The 20001-nt window shown below is 32.4% G+C and overlaps 2 protein-coding genes across 2 annotated transcripts; both read left to right on the top strand.

Moving 5' to 3' along the window:
* The first annotated feature begins 3004 nt into the window (after positions 1–3004).
* On the top strand, positions 3005–13591 carry LOC149515993 (osmotin-like protein OSML13). The gene is made up of 2 exons (XM_089768697.1): positions 3005–3107; positions 13470–13591. Exons 1-2 carry the CDS (start codon positions 3005–3007, stop codon positions 13589–13591), a joined length of 225 nt encoding a protein of 74 aa, XP_089624823.1.
* Positions 13592–17924: 4333 nt separating this feature from the next.
* Positions 17925–18853, top strand: LOC149515994 (protein P21-like). Its single transcript, XM_089767762.1, has one exon. The coding sequence runs from the start codon at positions 17985–17987 to the stop codon at positions 18663–18665; it is 681 nt and encodes a 226-aa protein (XP_089623888.1). The 5' UTR covers positions 17925–17984; the 3' UTR covers positions 18666–18853.
* The last annotated feature ends 1148 nt before the right edge of the window (positions 18854–20001 follow it).

Here is a 20001-nt window from a genome sequence, read left to right on the forward strand (position 1 = left end):
AAAATCTAAATTATAAAATAAAAGAAAAAAAGTGAATGATGAAAAAAAAATTGACATGTCGACATGCTATCTTTGCTTCTTTCTTTACAACTTTTATTGTATGGAAGTGCCCACGTAAAAGCCAACCATGAGATGCTTGACCAATTTCCAAATCTCTCCATCCTCTTCTTTAGCATCTTTTTCATTTCTACCAAAGCAACTCTTTTCAAAATTCGCAATCAGTGCTGTTTGGGCTGTAGCCTCTTCAAGAGGTGGGCGTCACCTAGATCCATTGCAAAGTTAGACCATCAATAAGCCTGCTGGCACAGCCATGGCTCGTACATGGGGTCAAACCAACTGCAACTTTGATGGCAGTGGTAGGGGTCATTGCCAAACTATAACTGTGGTGGACTCCTAGAATGCCAAGGCTGGGGTGCTCCTTTAAACACCCTAGCTAAATATGCCCTTAACAAATTTGGCAACATGGATATCTATGACATTTCCCTAGTTGATGGGTTTAATTTCCCCATGATGTTTCGTCCAACTAATAGTGGTTGTCACAACATCCCCCAAAACTACCTTTTTCATCGTTTGATAAGAATTTGACACGTTGTCAAATTGATTGTTATATTTTCATGCCATAATTGTGAAAATATCACTTTCTTATACTTATTTACTTTAATACCTCATATCATAATTACAAAAATATCATTTTCTTAAATTGACTATTATGCTCTCATATCATAATTATAAAAATACTTATTTTCTTATAATTATTTACTATAATTCTCTCATATCATAATTACAGAAATATCCCTTCTCTTAAATTGACTATTATGCATTTACACTATAATAATGAAAATACTTTTTCTCTTATAATTATTTACTATATTACCCTCATATCATAATTGTGAAAAAACTCTTCTCTTACTATTGAATCACATAAATACTCATTCTCTTATTATTGATCAAAATTACTATAATACCCTTCTACCATATATAATTACGAAAATAACTCTCCCTTATAATTAATCAAAATTACTATAATACCCCATCTATCATAATTATAAAATATCCTTATGAATGGTTAATAGGAAGTTGATATGTGGTACTTTGTTTCAAAATCAATAACATATATTAAAACAATCTCTTTAATAATTACTATAATAACCCTTTATTTATTTGATAATATGTCGACATGTATCCAAATTTATTACATGTATCCAATTAACTTATATGAAGCAAAGCAAAAGATTGTCAACTACAATAAAGCTAAAAGAATGTCAAAGCTCCCAAAAACCAATATCAATAACAATGTGCACATGTAAAGCAACTTAAAATCATTAGATACAATATTTTAGTAATACATTTATTTTTATTTGAAGACTTTATATTGAGCTTGTTTAAATATGAACTGACCACAAATATAGCAAATATTTGGTTCAAGAAACACCAAATTATTAAAGTTCACTTTACCACAAAAAGAATTAAAAATAAAAGCATCATTGTAAACTGAAAAAACTTTAAGAACACTTAATGAGTGCAAATGATTATGCTACACAACAGATGCTTACAACTTTAATAAATATCATAGATCACAAAACTAAAAAAAAGAGCCTATGTGGAAATGCATAATGTAGCAATTATGTTTTGCCAAACCTAAAATCATCAAGCAATTTAAATAGGAAATGTAGGTAAATGAGTAGACATCTAACTACAGAAAATATTGTAATCGCTAATAGAAGTAAAACATGTGTTGTTCTTGCTTGAATTCTCTAAAAGCTTTTTTGATAACTAGAGTTTCTATATCACTTTCAAAAGTTTAGGCATAAAATCATTAATACAACTCTAATAAATATATAAACAGTTATGAAGTATTTTTTAAAGAGCATTACAACTAAAAAATTCATCAACTTGAAGGATTTGGCTTTCAGATGTGATGCCAATCACAAATTCTTTACAAAAAAAAAAGTTAAAATACCTAAATCTAATTCTTCATTTATTAAAGAAATAATTAGAAAGAACGATGAAAAAAATTTAATTTTACAACTAAATACTAAAAAAAATTAAAAAAAACCTCAAAATAAAATTTCTTTAAAAGAGACACAAAAGTAAGCAAATCAAAAACGTTTTCATATTGTTCAGCTAGCAAGGAATCAACTTGATGAAAGGACCATATTGGTCCTTACAATGCCTATTGCTCTCTTTGGCCCACCCACCTTTATTCATTTGTCATGCCCCTTTCTACTTTGATATGCAACAAATTAATTTAATTGATTAAAAAAGTAAAACATGCAAAATCAAGGGAAAAACTAAAAATTAGTAAAAAATATTTTAGACAATAAATATCTTTCCATTCAAACCCATATTCCTTTTGATTTCACATGATAATCTCTTTAAAAAAGCTTTTTAGATTTTATAATCATTTTCATTTTTCAATTGAATAAGAACTATTCCAGCGATCATATCCTTTTATTTTCTTTTTTAATATGAAAAATGATAAGATAATTTGAACTAAAAGAGAAAGGGATAAGGTTATGGATTGAAGGAGAAAGAGATGATGCAAAAATAATTGATGAAATGAAAGAGAAAAGGTAATGTGAAGTATGAGAAAAAGAGGGAAGTATATTGGTCCGAAGAGAAAAAGAACGAGATAGGTTAAATAAGATAAAGTAGAGGAGGCAAGGATATTTATTAATTTGATTTTTTAAAAAAAATATAAATTATAAAATAAAAGAAAAAAAAGTGAAAGATGAAAAAAAAATTGACACATCGACATGCTATCTTTGCTTCATTCTCTACAACTTTTATTGTATGGAAGTGCCCGCGTAAAAGGCCAAACATGAGATGCTTGACCAATTTCCAAATCTCTCCATCCTCTTCTTTAGCGTCTTTTTCATTGCTACCCTAGCAGCTCTTTTCAAAATCCGCAATGAGTGCTGTCTGGGCTGCAGCCTCTCCAGGAGGTGGGCGTCGCCTAGACCCATGGCAAAGTTGGACCATCAATTAGCCTGCTGGCACAGCCATGGTTGGTACATGGGGTCGAACCAACTGCAACTTTGATGGCAGTGGTAGGGGTCGTTACCAAACTGATGACTGTGGTGGACTCCTAGAGTGCCAAGGCTGGGGTGCTCCTCCAAACACCCTGGCCGAATATGCCCTTAACCAATTTGTTAACATGGATTTCTAGGACATTTCCCTAGTTGATGGATTTAATATTCCCATGCTGTTTGGTCCAACTAATGGTGGTTGTCACAACATCTGGTGCAATGCAGACATTAACGAGCAGTGCCCTTATGAATTAAGGGTTCTAAAATATTTCATGACATATACTAATACCATATGAAAGCTATATACGAGGAATCTGATGATTAGATGCCAAATTATGATACCAAACTTTTGCATATTTTCTTGGTCTTTGGTCGTCTAAGGGACCTAACCTAACCTATCTTTTGAGCACATGCTCTAAAGTTTTAAAACTTTACACGCGATCGATCGATCCTTATTTTATGTCTTTCAATTATTTATCTTGTCTTTTGGTATACTGATATTTCATAACTAAACAGAAATTAAGTTGCATACTAACAGTACTTCGGGTAGAGTTCAAGTTTTAATTAGTAGTATTAAAAATATTTACCGTCCCATTCTGCTAAAAAGAGAGGAAAAAGAAGAAAAAGAATAGCTTGATGGTGAGATTAGTACAGGACGATTAGCATAACTTTTTCTGGTACATGATCTTCTCATACTTTTACCTGCGCAAATTATCTTGTCAAACTAGCTTGGCTTTAATATTATTGTAGAAATATCAATATAAAATTAAATTACATTGTAGACACCCAATTGGGTCCGGGCCCAGATCAATTGGGCCTGGCCCAAATGGGTAAGGCCCAATTCAATCATGTATTATTATTATTTTTTTTTCTTTTCCTTTTTTTTTCTTTTCTTTTGTATTTTTATATTTATTATTATTAATATATGTATATCTGTATTTATTTATTTTTTTATTTAGAATAGATTTATATGTATATTATTTATATAGTTATATATTTATTATTATTATTATTTTTATTTTATTTTATTTATTGTTGTATTTTTATTTATCTAATTATATATCTGTTATTTTTTTATTTATCCTATAATATATCTGTTTTTTATCTGTTCTGATTATCTATTATTTTTTTATATTTATTTGATTTTTTTTGGAAGGTTGAGATTGAAGCTGAAGAATCCTACTGGGAGTGGGGATTCAATCTAAAGAGTCCAATTGGATTCAAAGACTGAATCCCCGTCCAAGGAGGAGTTGGGATTGATCAGAAACTCCTGATCAATCCCTATAAAAGGCACCTCCTGGAACAGTTCAAACACACACAGAAAACAGTCAGCTAGAGCTACTGATTTGAGAAGCAAAGGCGTAGGGAAGAGTATAGAAGGCTAGGAAAAGGTTTAGGAGAGTTCCAGAAATTATCAGAAATTTTTGGGATTTTTTTTCGAAATTTTTTTTCTGGGAATTTCTGGAAAATTCCAGTTTCCGGTTGGATTTTCCGGCCAACCTTGAAGTTTCCGGCGAAAATTCCGGCCAACATTGAAGTTTCCGGCGACCTGCCCAGTTTCCGGCGAAAAATCCCAGAAACCGGCGAAGAATCCCAGAAACTGGTGGATTTCCGGCCAACTTCCGGCGAAAAAACCCAGATTCCGGTGAACATTTCCAGAATCCGGTGAATCTTCAACCGGAGTTCTTCGGTTTTCTAGAGAGAAGGCAGAGAAGAAGGGAAGAAGAGAGAGAGAGGGGAGGAACGGTCTGCTGAAAAACGGAGGAAGGTGCCTTTTATACCCTCCCAAAACGACGTCGTTTTGGCTTTAAGTTAATAAGAGGATCCGCGCGTTTTGCCGAACCCGACCCGACCCGAAGCGTCGACCCGCTTTCTGACCCGCGCGTGCGTCCCTCCTCCAAGCCGAGCCGAGCCGAGCCGAGCCTCCAAGCCGCTCCTCCGAGCCATTTTTTTCTTCCTTGAGCCGAGCCGAGCCGAGCCGATAGCCGAGCCGCTCCAGGTTTTTTTTTTTTTTTTTTTTTTTTTTTTGACTTTGATTTTGATCTTGATTTTTTTTTCTTTTTTCTTTAATTAATCCAACGACGGAGCCTGTACAAGTAAAAACAGTAGTTTTTCTTGCATACTCCTGAGGTGAGGGAATTTTCTCAATTTTCTGCTAAAAGTATTAGAGTCAATTGAGAATAATTTCCGATAATTAATTACTTGGCTGATTTTGATTTTTTTTTTCTTTAATTAATCCGACGACGGAGCCTCTACAAGTAAAAACAGTAGTTTTTCTTGCATACTCCTGAGGTGAGGGAATTTTCTCAATTTTCTGCTAAAAGTATTAGAGTTAATTGAGAATAATTTCCAATAATTAATTGGATGATTTTGTTTTTTCTTTAATTAATCCGACGACGGAGCCTCTGCAAGTGAAACAGTAGTTTTTCTTGCATACTCTTGAGGTGAGGGAATTTTCTCAATTTTCTGCTAAAAGTATTAGAGTTAATTGAGAATAATTTCCAATAATTAATTGGATGATTTTGTTTTTTTTTTAATAAATCCGACGACGGAGCCCCTGCAAGTGAAACAGTAGTTTTTCTTGCATACTCCTGAGGTGAGGGAATTTTCTCAATTTTCTGCTAAAAGTATTAGAGTCAATTGAGAATCATTTCCAATAACTAATTACTTGGTAAAATTTTAAGGCTTTTGGATAACACAAATTTAAGCTGGTACCATCTTTTGATGGGCGTTGTGAGGGTGCTATAACCTTCCTCACACGTAACCGAACTCCCGAACCCTGTTCTGGTTAGTAGACCTGAACCTATTCTTTTAGGGACCCTTAAACTGAGGCGTTCCCTAAAAGGACAGATTCTATAGGTGGCCAATCACACCTGGATAAAAAAGATTGGTGGTGACTCCCTTCAGTCAATGTCTAGCGATAGATCCCCGGATATAGACGTTATGACAGCTTGGCGACTCCACTGGGGACTTGAGAGTCAGGCCAGCAAATAATTTGTGTTATCCAAAAGCCTAATAAAATTGAACCATTTTTGTATATATATGTTATTGTTCATTCATGTTTATTTACTTTGTTAATTATGTCATTCATGTGCATGTGCATAACATGAGCTCTATACCCGAGCTCCGTCCCTTTAGGAGGGAGTAAAGTACCTATTGCTTTCGTGAGGTCTAATGCCTCCGTAGTAGCTAGCGAAATACTCCCACTCAAATTGAACCTTTTCCGCTTGTAGCCTGTAATGGGTGAGGATTAGGGTGCCTTACTAGTCTGTGATGGACAAGGATGTAAGGAACAATTTGAGGACCTTTAGACTCTGACTTTAAAACCACATGTAGTGAACCTTAAGAGTGCCTAACCCTAGGATAGAGTCCTTTCTACCCAATGATAGATATACCCTGAAATTAGGACACAAAAAAGGTGTTTATCTAATCATTTTGATTGCTTAACTTTGTGTATTATTTTTTTGTAATGTTATGCATCAGCATTACTTTCATTTCATTCATGAAACTAACTATGTTGTTTGTCTGATTGTATGCATCTGTATTCTTTTCATGATCATGTTTTAACACAATCATTTGCATTCATTTCATGCTAGATTTCATTCAAAAAATGTACATTTCATTTGTGTATCAAAGCATCATACATAAGGCACAGCATAACATTTCTAATCATAAGTATGGTACTCAAGGTCCCAGGATAGCTCCATCTAGTGAGAACCCGGCTCATCCATACAACACAAGATCCAGAGCAAGGCAAATGGAGGAAGAAAGTTCCCATAGATTTGAAAAGCTAGAAAAAGCACAAGAGAAGATTGAAAGTGAACTAAGCAAGATTTTGGAAGCTTTAAATAACATGAATAAGGGGAAAGGAGTCGAAGGAAGTACAAGCCAGCAAGAAGGGGCTGACCCTTTGTACCCTCCAGGTTTTGGCCCACCTCAAGCCCAGTCTGCCCAAGAGGTCCCACCACAACACTTCGCATATCCAACATATCCTGGAATGCCATCAGCTTTCAACCCAGGGCAGTATAACAGCTATGTAAATCCTGTCTTCACTGAAAAGGCAGCAGAACCAATTCCTGATCTAGATGACCTAAAAGAGAAGGAGAAAGAAAAGATGAGAGCAGAAGCTGAAGAAAGTTCCAAGATTAGTATGTTAGAGCAGAGGCTAAGGGCTGTGGAAGGATTTAGCTTTTATGGGTCAGTAGATGCTGCTGGGCTCTGCCTAGTCCCTGATGTGGTTATTCCCCATAAGTTTAAAGTACCAAAATTTGAAAAATATGATGGTACAAAATGCCCCAAAACCCACATCACCATGTATTGCAGGAAGATGGCAGCTCATGCTCATGATGAAAAACTTCTGATGCATGTTTTCCAGGACAGTCTTACTGGCTCAGCCGCCAGATGGTATGTTCAGTTGGATAGGACTCGTATTCGCTCTTGGAGTGATATGGCACACGACTTCATCAGTCAATATCGACACATTATCGATTTGGCTCCTGATCGTTTGTCTTTGCAGAATCTGGAGAAAAAGTCAAACGAGTCTTTTAAAGAGTACGCCCAGAGATGGAGAGATATAGCTTCACAGGTACAACCTCCTCTGACAGAAAAAGAGACCACAGTGCTGTTTGTTAGCACTTTGAAACCTCCCTATTATGAAAAGATGATAGGGAATGCAACAAAGAATTTTGCTGACATGGTGATCTCTGGAGAAATTATTGAAAGTGCCATAAAAAATGGCAAATTAAAAGGAGGAGAAACCAAGAAGGTATCAGAAAAGAAAGAAGCTGAAGCTCAAGCTGTGAGCTTTGATAGACAACAATTCAGGGGTTATCAACCCTATCCATCCCAAGGCTACTCTCCATACTATCCCGCTGTGAATAATGCCTCATCCTACCCATACCAGTTAGCTTCACAACCATCTCATTCATCCACTTACCGCCTTAACATTCAAGCTCCTGTAAGAACTCAAGTTCGCCCTATTAACCCAGCCAGTGGCTTGCGAGAACAACGGACTACTCGAGAAAAACCTGTATTTGATCTAATCCCTATGACTTATACAGAGTTATATCGAGAGCTTTATAATAGCCATTTGATTGCCCCCAACCATGTGGAGCCGCTTAAACCACCCTATCCAAAGTGGTATGATCCTACAGCCCACTGCGACTATCACTATGGAATTACTGGCCATTCTACTGAAAATTGCACTGCTTTAAAGTATAAGGTGCAACGGTTGATCAATGATGGAATGGTAAGTTTTGATCAAGGAAAAGCAACAGCACCTAATGTTAGTGTACTGAGCGAAAGTCAAGAAGAGAAAGGATCCGGAGATTCACAATGAATTGAGGGGCAAGATGTCAATGGAGATAAGGCTGGTTGAAGGTTTCTTCTGTCATTTTGGGATTTCTTTTCAAACAATGTTAGATTTTTTTTGCAATATAACTTCACTTGTTATCATTTTAATAAAGGCAAGTCAGTGCATTTCATTACATTTTTCTCTTTCACTTGACCATTATTCCATGCCTTGTTACCTTCCATAACTTCACATTCCCATTCTTAAATTTCAGATGATGAATATTTAGACAATGATAACAATAATTCTGGAATTTAATTTTGAGAACTCATTCACAGAGGAGATGATTTGAGCGAAAATAAAGAGGGTAAGCCATTACCAGAGATGAAAGAGATATATCTTGAAGGTGTGCAATATTTTATACAAGTTCATGAGCTCTGTTCAATAGATGATGTTCAAGAAAGGTATTCACAATTGAGATGAAAAATGGCCATCTTTTCTTTTACCATTTGAAAAACCATTTATTGTTACCCCTTTGAGCTTATCATTTTTTTTGAAGAACCCCAACCAAGGATCACCCTCTACACTGGAGGGTAATTTTTGAAAAAAAAAAAAAAAAAAAAAAAAAAAACCACAAAAGGTCTCAAAGATGAAAAGAGAAAGAAAAGTAAAAGAAAAAATAAATGCCACACATGTCTTGGGGCAAAGTAATGAGAATCCTTTGTGTGAGGAAAGAAAAAACAGTGAAACGATGTGGGGCAAAATGCCAAGTTATATCAAATGATCCTTTGGTTTTGAACCTTTTTAATATATGTTTTGAGCCTATTATATCCATTTCTTTTATGACCCTTCACCTTGGCCTACATTACAACCTTGAAAAGTCCATTTAGATCAAGTGTGAATACTCAATTTGAATGATCATATGTTGGGCGAAGGCATGCTCATGAAGAAGTAATGGAATCATGCTCTAAAGTTTGATGCATGAAGGATATCAACAATAGATGAAAAATGAGGAAAAAAAAAGATGATGAAAAAAAAAGAAAAAAAAAAAAGAAAGAAAGAAGAAAAAATGAAAAAAAGAAAAAAGAGATTCAAATTGAAAACCTGAAAGGGTGATCTTGGTAGAAAAAAAAGATCCAGGTCAAATGGCTCACATGAATGGAAGATCAAAGACATCTGAAGATCCCTCAAAGACTGGGGCAAAGTTCGCCAAGCTCAAGTTGACTTCAACAGTAAATGGATTGAGTTTTTGAAAAAGAATCCTAAATTCATGTTGAGAATTGTCTGAATATTCATCATTTGGACATACCATCCACCCCAATGACATGTATCCAATTCATTTCCTTTCCCATTTGCTTTGTACTAAAACAGATTTTCATTGATTATCTTCACCATAATTCACCTTGCATTCTCTTATTGTTTCACCCCTAGAATGAATTGAGAAAATGTTTGATTGCATTATATTTGTCAAGATTTGAAATGATAATGAATGAATGAATATGTGCTTAAAAGAGTCTTGCAAAAAAATCTAAGATGATGAAGAAATGGTAGAAACCTAAAGGAGATGATTTGAAAAGATATATGATGTGATGGGCAAATCTTGAAAAGCGATACAACCAAGTGATGAGTACAAGGATGAATTGGTTGAATGATGAGAACAATCAGTGGAGAAAGTCTGTTTTGGAATGGTAAATGCTGAGACAATGACCCAGTGATGGTGGATGAAACTTGTTTTGAAATTTGTTAGTGCTGAGAAATTCATGGATGATGGTCAAGGGATGATCAATTGATGAAGCTTATTCCAAAGTATTGAGAAACTGAACAAAGAAGAATATGAGTGGAAAAGACAATTGAGGGCTACACTGGTTCAATCTTAGAAGAGCAGTGTAATTGGATCCTGGAAGAATCAAAGGGCTTGACACCCAAGAAAGAAAAAAAGAGCTTGAGAAACTTGAGTACCATACATTGAATAGGAATTAATTGGTCAACATTTGCATAGCATGCATTGAAATTCATATGCATTTGCACAGCATACACTACTTTCAGGAGAATATAGTGTACAAATTCAAGAAGCAGGGGTGTTCCAACATCCCACATGAAAAAGACAGATATAAAAAGACTTTGCAAGTTTGAGAAGAAACTTGTCAGGTAAGTTCCTAATCCTCGAAATAGGATGTCTCTTGGTATCAGGGTTGATTTATAAGACCTTTGGGCATAATCTCCTGAAATTCCTCAAACACAACTTTCAACTCCTTTGGACATGATTGTCAAGGAGCAATTTAATTTCCAAAGTTCGTTGCCTCTGTTTAGAGGAGCAATTTATTTTTCCAAAGTCGTGGTGCCTCTGTTTAGAGGAGCAATTTATTTTTTCAAAGTCGTGGTGCCTCTGTTGAGAGGAGCAATTTAATTTCCAAAGTCGTGGTGCCTCTGTTTAGAGGAGCAATTTATTTTTTCAAAGTCGTGGTGCCTCTGTTGAGAGGAGCAATTTAATTTCCAAAGTCGTGGTGCCTCTGTTTAGAGGAGCAATTTATTTTTTCAAAGTCGTGGTGCCTCTGTTGAGAGGAGCAATTTACTTTCCAAAGTCGTGGTGCCTCTGTTGAGAGGAGCAATTTACTTTTCAAAGTCGTGGTGCCTCTGTTGAGAGGAGCAATTTACTTTCAAAAGTCGTTGAGTCTCTGTTTAGAGAAGCTTCGGCAAAAAAAAAAAAAAACAAAAAAAACAAAAAAAAAAACAAAAAAAAAACAAAAAAAACAAAAAAAAAACAAAAAAAACAAAAACAAAAAAACAACAAAAAAACAACAAAAAAACAAAAATTTTATAAAAAAAATCAAAAAATAAAAATGTTGAGTTGAGTTTTGATTGGGTGTCTACGTCTTTGCTCAATTTCTGTTTCACAGAAAATGTGCAAAGAGGGGCAGCTGTAGACACCCAATTGGGTCCGGGCCCAGATCAATTGGGCCTGGCCCAAATGGGTAAGGCCCAATTCAATCATGTATTATTATTATTTTTTTTTCTTTTCCTTTTTTTTTCTTTTCTTTTGTATTTTTATATTTATTATTATTAATATATGTATATCTGTATTTATTTATTTTTTTATTTAGAATAGATTTATATGTATATTATTTATATAGTTATATATTTATTATTATTATTATTTTTATTTTATTTTATTTATTGTTGTATTTTTATTTATCTAATTATATATCTGTTATTTTTTTATTTATCCTATAATATATCTGTTTTTTATCTGTTCTGATTATCTATTATTTTTTTATATTTATTTGATTTTTTTTGGAAGGTTGAGATTGAAGCTGAAGAATCCTACTGGGAGTGGGGATTCAATCTAAAGAGTCCAATTGGATTCAAAGACTGAATCCCCGTCCAAGGAGGAGTTGGGATTGATCAGAAACTCCTGATCAATCCCTATAAAAGGCACCTCCTGGAACAGTTCAAACACACACAGAAAACAGTCAGCTAGAGCTACTGATTTGAGAAGCAAAGGCGTAGGGAAGAGTATAGAAGGCTAGGAAAAGGTTTAGGAGAGTTCCAGAAATTATCAAAAATTTTTGGGATTTTTTTTCGAAATTTTTTTTCTGGGAATTTCTGGAAAATTCCAGTTTCCGGTTGGATTTTCCGGCCAACCTTGAAGTTTCCGGCGAAAATTCCGGCCAACATTGAAGTTTCCGGCGACCTGCCCAGTTTCCGGCGAAAAATCCCAGAAACCGGCGAAGAATCCCAGAAACTGGTGGATTTCCGGCCAACTTCCGACGAAAAAACCCAGATTCCGGCGAACATTTCCAGAATCCGGTGAATCTTCAACCGGAGTTCTTCGGTTTTCTAGAGAGAAGGCAGAGAAGAAGGGAAGAAGAGAGAGAGAGGGGAGGAACGGTCTGCTGAAAAACGGAGGAAGGTGCCTTTTATACCCTCCCAAAACGACGTCGTTTTGGCTTTAAGTTAATAAGAGGATCCGCGCGTTTTGCCGAACCCGACCCGACCCGAAACGTCGACCCGCTTTCTGACCCGCGCGTGCGTCCCTCCTCCAAGCCGAGCCGAGCCGAGCCGAGCCTCCAAGCCGCTCCTCCGAGCCGTTTTTTTCTTCCTTGAGCCGAGCCGAGCCGAGCCGATAGCCGAGCCGCTCCAGGTTTTTTTTTTTTTTTTTTTTTTTTTTTTTTGACTTTGATTTTGATCTTGATTTTTTTTTTCTTTTTTCTTTAATTAATCTGACGACGGAGCCTGTACAAGTAAAAACAGTAGTTTTTCTTGCATACTCCTGAGGTGAGGGAATTTTCTCAATTTTCTGCTAAAAGTATTAGAGTCAATTGAGAATAATTTCCGATAATTAATTACTTGGCTGATTTTGATTTTTTTTTTTCTTTAATTAATCCGACGACGGAGCCTCTACAAGTAAAAACAGTAGTTTTTCTTGCATACTCCTGAGGTGAGGGAATTTTCTCAATTTTCTGCTAAAAGTATTAGAGTTAATTGAGAATAATTTCCAATAATTAATTGGATGATTTTGTTTTTTCTTTAATTAATCCGACGACGGAGCCTCTGCAAGTGAAACAGTAGTTTTTCTTGCATACTCTTGAGGTGAGGGAATTTTCTCAATTTTCTGCTAAAAGTATTAGAGTTAATTGAGAATAATTTCCAATAATTAATTGGATGATTTTGTTTTTTTTTTAATAAATCCGACGACGGAGCCCCTGCAAGTGAAACAGTAGTTTTTCTTGCATACTCCTGAGGTGAGGGAATTTTCTCAATTTTCTGCTAAAAGTATTAGAGTCAATTGAGAATCATTTCCAATAACTAATTACTTGGTAAAATTTTAAGGCTTTTGGATAACACAAATTTAAGCTGGTACCATCTTTTGATGGGCGTTGTGAGGGTGCTATAACCTTCCTCACACGTAACCGAACTCCCGAACCCTGTTCTGGTTAGTAGACCTGAACCTATTCTTTTAGGGACCCTTAAACTGAGGCGTTCCCTAAAAGGACAGATTCTATAGGTGGCCAATCACACCTGGATAAAAAAGATTGGTGGCGACTCCCTTCAGTCAATGTCTAGCGATAGATCCCCGGATCTAGACGTTATGACATACATACAAAAAATCCTTGTACTGTGTCCAACTAATCAATATTGTTGCAATTTAGGGAGCTGTGATCCTACAGCTTTCGCTAGTTTTTTCAAGGAAAGGTGCCCCGATGCTTACTGTTACCCTAAAGATGATGAAACAAGCACATTTACTTGTCCGCTGGAACTGACTACAAAGTAGTATTCTGTCCTTCAAGATGTTTTGGCTTCTGAGGACTGCTATATATGTACCAATAAGAAAGCAGCGAACTCCAAGATTAATTTATTTTGTTGGTTAATTTAGGCATGATTGTGTGTGGCAGGATAATATTTTTTTTCTTGTATCCATAATCCATACTTGTTTGATATTATTGTTTATGTACGAGTCAAAGAATGCTTTATATTGTAATCTATCATTCAATTATCTTAATCTTTGAAGATATTCATCCTTAATTAATTTGATCACTTGCGACAAAAAAGAGACTATGGTTCCTTATTGTCACTTCTACTTATGATCCAAATGGAATGAAAGAACTAACTGGCTCTAAAAGTTTTTATCTTTGGTGCAATAAAACAAGGTAGACAAAAATTATGAAAATTTTTTATTTTTTATATTCTCACAAAACTATAGTCTAAAGCCAATGATACCTCTTTCTAAGAATTTTCTTCTTCTTCTTTTGGGGTTTTTGTATTTATTTTTAACTGCTAACAAAAATTGTTAGATATTTTGACTTCACGAGTCTCTGGTCTACCTACATGTACCCCACTCATAACTTGCATTCCACAAAATCTATCTCCTGATGTGATTTTTAAGTCAATTCTTAAAGTTTTTGGTGGATCCCTTTTAATTTGTGATTAAATAATTTTAAAAATATATAGTAAAAGAATTGAAATTCATATGCGTGGTACTCTCTAGAAGGGTTAGTCATCCAAAGAAATTCTATCCCCCTTCATTCATTAATCTTTGGAGGTATTTATTGTTGAGTAATTTGATACTGAAAAAATATAGTAGAACTTGACACTAGCTTTTATTAATTTTGGCCCAAGAAAATAAAAGAAAATTTACTAACTTTCTAAATATATTAGAGTTAGACCCCCACTTCATTGCAGGATAATTTTTTATTTTTTTAAATTATATTTTAAATGTAAGAGAAGAAAATTTTTTGTACCAATTTTTTATGGATAATAATATATATAAATATAAATTTATTTATTTTTTAATATAAATTATAGATAAATTTAATTTTTTATTAAATTAAGGTATTAAATAATATCGTAATTAATATAATATATATAAGTTAAATTAAGTAAATAATAAAATATATTCTTTTATATATCTTGAAAATGGTTGAGGTAGAGTACCTTAAACTCAATTCTGACTTAACCCAAATTGTTTAAAGACGCAAAATTTAACTCAATTCTTATTTAAAAAAATCATATCAATTGGATCGTTGTGAATTGAAACCCATTGAATATAGGTTGTTTTATCATCCTTACATATCCATTGACTTTTATCTTTACAAAATTTATCTAATAAATGGAATTAAAAAAGAAGAAAATAACAAAAAAAAGTTAAATGACATGGCACGTGAATTTGTTAAATTAATGTATTAAATAATATTTTTTAATAATATATAAATATGAAATTAAGTAAATAATAAAAGATATTTTTTAATATATAGTAAGATTGAGGCATAGCATTTAAATTCTTGCTCTGACCCAAGCTCAATTTAGAAAAAACTCAATCCAATTATCCTAAATAAAAAAAAAAGTACACCACTTGGATTGGGGTGAACCAAAACCCATAAGATGTGGATTATTTTGTCATCTTTTTATCAGTTAACTTTTTATTATAAAATTTATCTAATAAAAGTAAAAGTTAAAAGTTAAAAAAAAAGAAACCCAAAAAAAAGGTAAAAACCTTTAAAAATCAAAGAAAATAAAAAAAGATGGAGGTATCACATGGACGCTCGAGACTGGACAAAATACCTTAAATTCGTCTCTAACCCAATCCCATTAAAAAAAACCTCGATCTGACCTTGATTTTTTTTTTTTTAAGTTCTTATCTTTAATCGTTATGAATCAAAACTAATAAAATACAAATTGCTTTACTATCCCTACCTCCATTAATTTTTTTAATGAAATTTATTTAATAATAAATAAATAAAATAAATAAAAAGTTAAAAAAACAAAAAATAGATTTAACAAAAATTAAAAAAGTAGAGATTGAGGAAGAAAGGGATGCCATGTGGACATTCTTTCCTTTGTTCATTCTTTAAAAAATTAAGTATATTAAATAAATAAACATAATGAAAAGTAACAACAAGTGTAAAAAGATATTATTATAACATAAATAATTAAATTAACAATATAAAAGAACTATTATTACAAATAAAAAAATAATTTTAAATAAAAAGTTATTAGTTAATGTAAAACAATGAGAATTATTGTAAAATTGATATTATTTAATATAAAAGAATTAGAAATATCGTTACACCTTAAAAAAATTGCAATAATTCTAAACATAATGAAAAATAACACCAAATGTAAAAAGATATTATTGAAACATAATAAATTAGTAACGTAAAAAAATTAGTATTATAAATAAAAAATAATAATTCAATTAAAAAACAAATGTTAACATAAAAAGGTGATAATAACTATAAAATTAATATCATTTGACATAAAATATATTAAAAGTGTCATAATCGATAATATCTTAAGAAAAAACTTATGATTATTCTAAATATAATAAAAGGTGAGAATAAGCATAAAAAATTTTATTGTAACATAAATATAAGTTGACAATATAAAAAAATTATTATTATAAATAAAAGTAATTCCAAACAAATTTTTTTTTCTTGATTATAATCTCTTTCGTAAAAATCTTAAATTCGTCTTCAACCCAATCCCATTTAAAAAAAAAACCTTGATCCGAACTATAATTTTTTTCTAAAAAAGCCCTTATGTTTAATTGTTACGAATTAAAACTAATAAAATACAAATTGCTTTACTATTCTTACCTCCATTAATTTTTTTATAAAATTTATTTAATAATAAATAAAATAAATAAATAAAAAATAAAAAAAAAGCAAAAAATAGATTTAATAAAAAATAAAAAATTAGAGATTGGGGAAAAAGAAAATGGTGCCAGTGGACACTATTTCCTTCATTCTTTAAAAAATTAAGTATATTAAATAAATAATAAAAAATATTTTTATTATATATCTTGAAGAGGATCGAGATAGAGCACTCCAAATCCAATCCAACTTGAGCAAAATTATTCAAAAAAGAAAGACATAATACAATCCTTATTTAAAAAAGACTTCATTGATTGGATTGCATCAGATTGAAACCCATCAGATATCGGTTGTTTTATCACTCTTGCATCATGTTTTTTTTACAAAATTTATCTAATAAATAAAATTTAAAAAATCAAATAAGATTACACTTGAATTTATTAATTTAAAGCATTAAATAATATTTTTCATAATATATATAAATATAAAATTAAATAAATAATAAAATATATATTTTTATATATATTGAACTAAAGGTGTAACATAAAAAATCTTGTTGTAACCCGAGTTCAATATACAAAAGCTCAACCCAATTATCTTAAATTTTTTTAAAAAAGTGCATCAATTGGAATGAGACAAATCAAAACTCATTTGATACATGTTATTTTGTCATATCTATTTCAATTAACTTTTTTATTACAAATTTTATCTAATAAAAAGTAAAAGTAAAAAAATTTAGAAAAAAACAAGAAAGGAAAACAAGGAAAAAAAAAAAAGCAAAAGCTTTAAAAAACAAAAATATAAAAAATATAAAAGAAAGGATGTGTTATGTAGATACTCAAAATGAGGCAAAACACTTTAAATTGGATTTCAACTCAATTCTATTAAAAAATAATTCAATCTAATATGAATTAAAAAATATATTTATATTAAATCGATGTAAATAAAAATCAATGGAATATGAATTGTTACATCATATTTACTTTCATTGAATTTTTTTATAAAATTTATCTAATGAAAAATAAAATAAAAAATAAAGAATAGAGGAAGGGAAGAGGTGTTACGTGGGCACCTCACTTTTTTTATATTCTTTTCAAAAATTGTATTTAGATAGATGGATAAAGTGAACATTTTCTTGCTTACCCACCTAGGCTCGTAATAGATAAATCATATCCCACAAAACAAAATCAAGTACTGAATTTTGGGGGTTTCCTCCAATAAGGATTTTTATATTTCCTCGTCAAATATTGTGTGATATTTTTTAGTCAAGGGTGTAAATTTTCTACTTTTCTAGATGCTACGTACATGCATACATAGATATTGGCTATTCCTGGACGATAATTTATTTCCAAGTTGACAACGACGCAATCTTGACTTGTCACAAGTTGGAACAAAATATGTTAATTTCGAAGGCACGAATTTTCCACAGATATTTTATTAACGTTCACATCTATTGGTTCACATGCACCGACCTGAAGCCCCTACTCTTTATAAATCCACCTTTCTCCTCACAAATTCGATACAATACAAGCTAATTATCAAAATTCCAATACTTTCTTTGCCTTTTTCGCAAAAATGAACTTGAAAAGCCTCTCTCTGTTTTCCTTCTGTTTAATTGCAGCTCTCTGCTTCACGGTGGCCAATGCTGCCACTTTTAACATTCGAAACAACTGCCCCTACACGGTCTGGGCAGCAGCCGTGCCCACCGGTGGTGGCAGACAGCTGAACAGTGGTGAATTCTGGGACATAAATGTGAACGCCGGTACCACAGGAGGTCGTATCTGGGCTCGAACCAATTGCCACTTTGATGGAGCCGGGCCTGGTGGATGCCAAACCGGTGACTGTGGGGGGCTCCTGCAGTGCCAAGCTTATGGTGCACCCCCAAACACCCTGGCTGAATTCGCACTAAACCAGTTCAATAACTTGGATTTCTTCGATATCTCCCTAGTTGATGGATTTAACGTTCCTATGGAATTTAGTCCAACTTCTGGGGGGTGCACCAGGGGCATTAGATGCACAGCAGATATCATAGGACAGTGCCCTAATGAGTTGAAAGCCCCAGGAGGGTGCAATAATCCTTGCACCGTTTTCAAGACTAATGAATACTGTTGCAATTCTGGGACCTGTGGTCCTACGGATTTCTCCAGGTTCTTCAAGACAAGGTGCCCTGATGCTTATAGTTACCCTAAAGATGATCAAACCAGCACATTTACTTGCCCTGGTGGGACTAATTACAGGGTTGTCTTTTGCCCTTGAACTTACATATATATGTATATATATATATATATATATATATATATAGACACACACACACTAGTATTGGTCATACTATATGACAGAGTGAAATAAGCTTCACAAGCTCGTAAGTTCATGGAATGTTATGCTAGCTAGGGTGAAGTTGTAATAAAACTTCAGATGAGGTTTATGAAATGAAAGTTTTATAAGCGTTATATAAATATATAAATATATAAATATATAAATATATATATATATATATGTAGACTCTACAAAATTTGCTGGTATAGTCAATACTCAATTAGTAGTATATTAAAAGACAAAAATACTGCAAGCTTCTTACACTAATTGTTTGGCCTTTCTCCATTGGTTGGAGTTGAATGAAAAAGCGGCTAGGTGATCTCAAAGGGGTATAATTAAAATTGTTTTCTGATGGAAATTTTGGTCGTGGGATTAATGGAATTGAGGATATTTATTATGATTGTGTATTGGAGATAAAAGAAAAGAAAAAAATTAAAAAGATAAAAATAATATATGTTAAGAGATGGCATGGATCAAATCAAATTTTAATATTTACAGTCTTAATTTTTTATCTATAAGTTGTAACACCATTGATTAGAAAAATAAAAATATTACGCATTTCTCTCGAATGAAAGGGGCTTTTTTTTTTATTTCAACATAGCACTCAAAAGATTTTTTCTGAGAACTATGTCTTAACAAACACTTCTATTTCATAGTATAAAATAATTCCTAATTTGGTGATAAAATAGTTAATCCATTGAATTCTCACACATCAATAAGCTCTTTTAGAAATTAAAAGTCATGATCTTCCTGGACCCGAGTTTTATTTTATTTTTATATGTCAATGGTACCATATATTTAACTTAATTATTCGAATAGACTAATTTGATTATTCTTAATAATTTATTTATAAATGTAAACATACTTTAAAATCCTCTATATTTTTTTAATATAAAAAAATCATAGTTTGAGAATATAAAAATGAATAAGTGTTGAAATTTGATTTATTTGCATTTTTGATCTGTTAAATTTTTTTTTAATAATAGTTGTATGAAGCATAAGTAATTGGATTAAACATCAAGTTTATACTATTAATTAAGAGAAATTATCAAATACGTAAAATTTTTTAACTTCAGTTAAAATGATGACATATGTCTCTTAGTGAATATTTAAAAAATAAAAAAAAATTTAAAAAATGAAACATATATCACTATCTTAATTTTATTTGTGGAGTTAAAAAACTCTACTTTTAATGTATCAAATAATTTTTTATTAATTTATACTTTGTCAAAATATATACTATTAAATAAATGAGAAATTATTTAATATATTATCA

Source organism: Durio zibethinus, chromosome 11 (genome assembly GCF_047325235.1).
Source record: "Durio zibethinus cultivar Kanyao isolate XHJ-2024 chromosome 11, ASM4732523v1, whole genome shotgun sequence".
Lineage (NCBI taxonomy): Eukaryota > Viridiplantae > Streptophyta > Magnoliopsida > Malvales > Malvaceae > Durio > Durio zibethinus.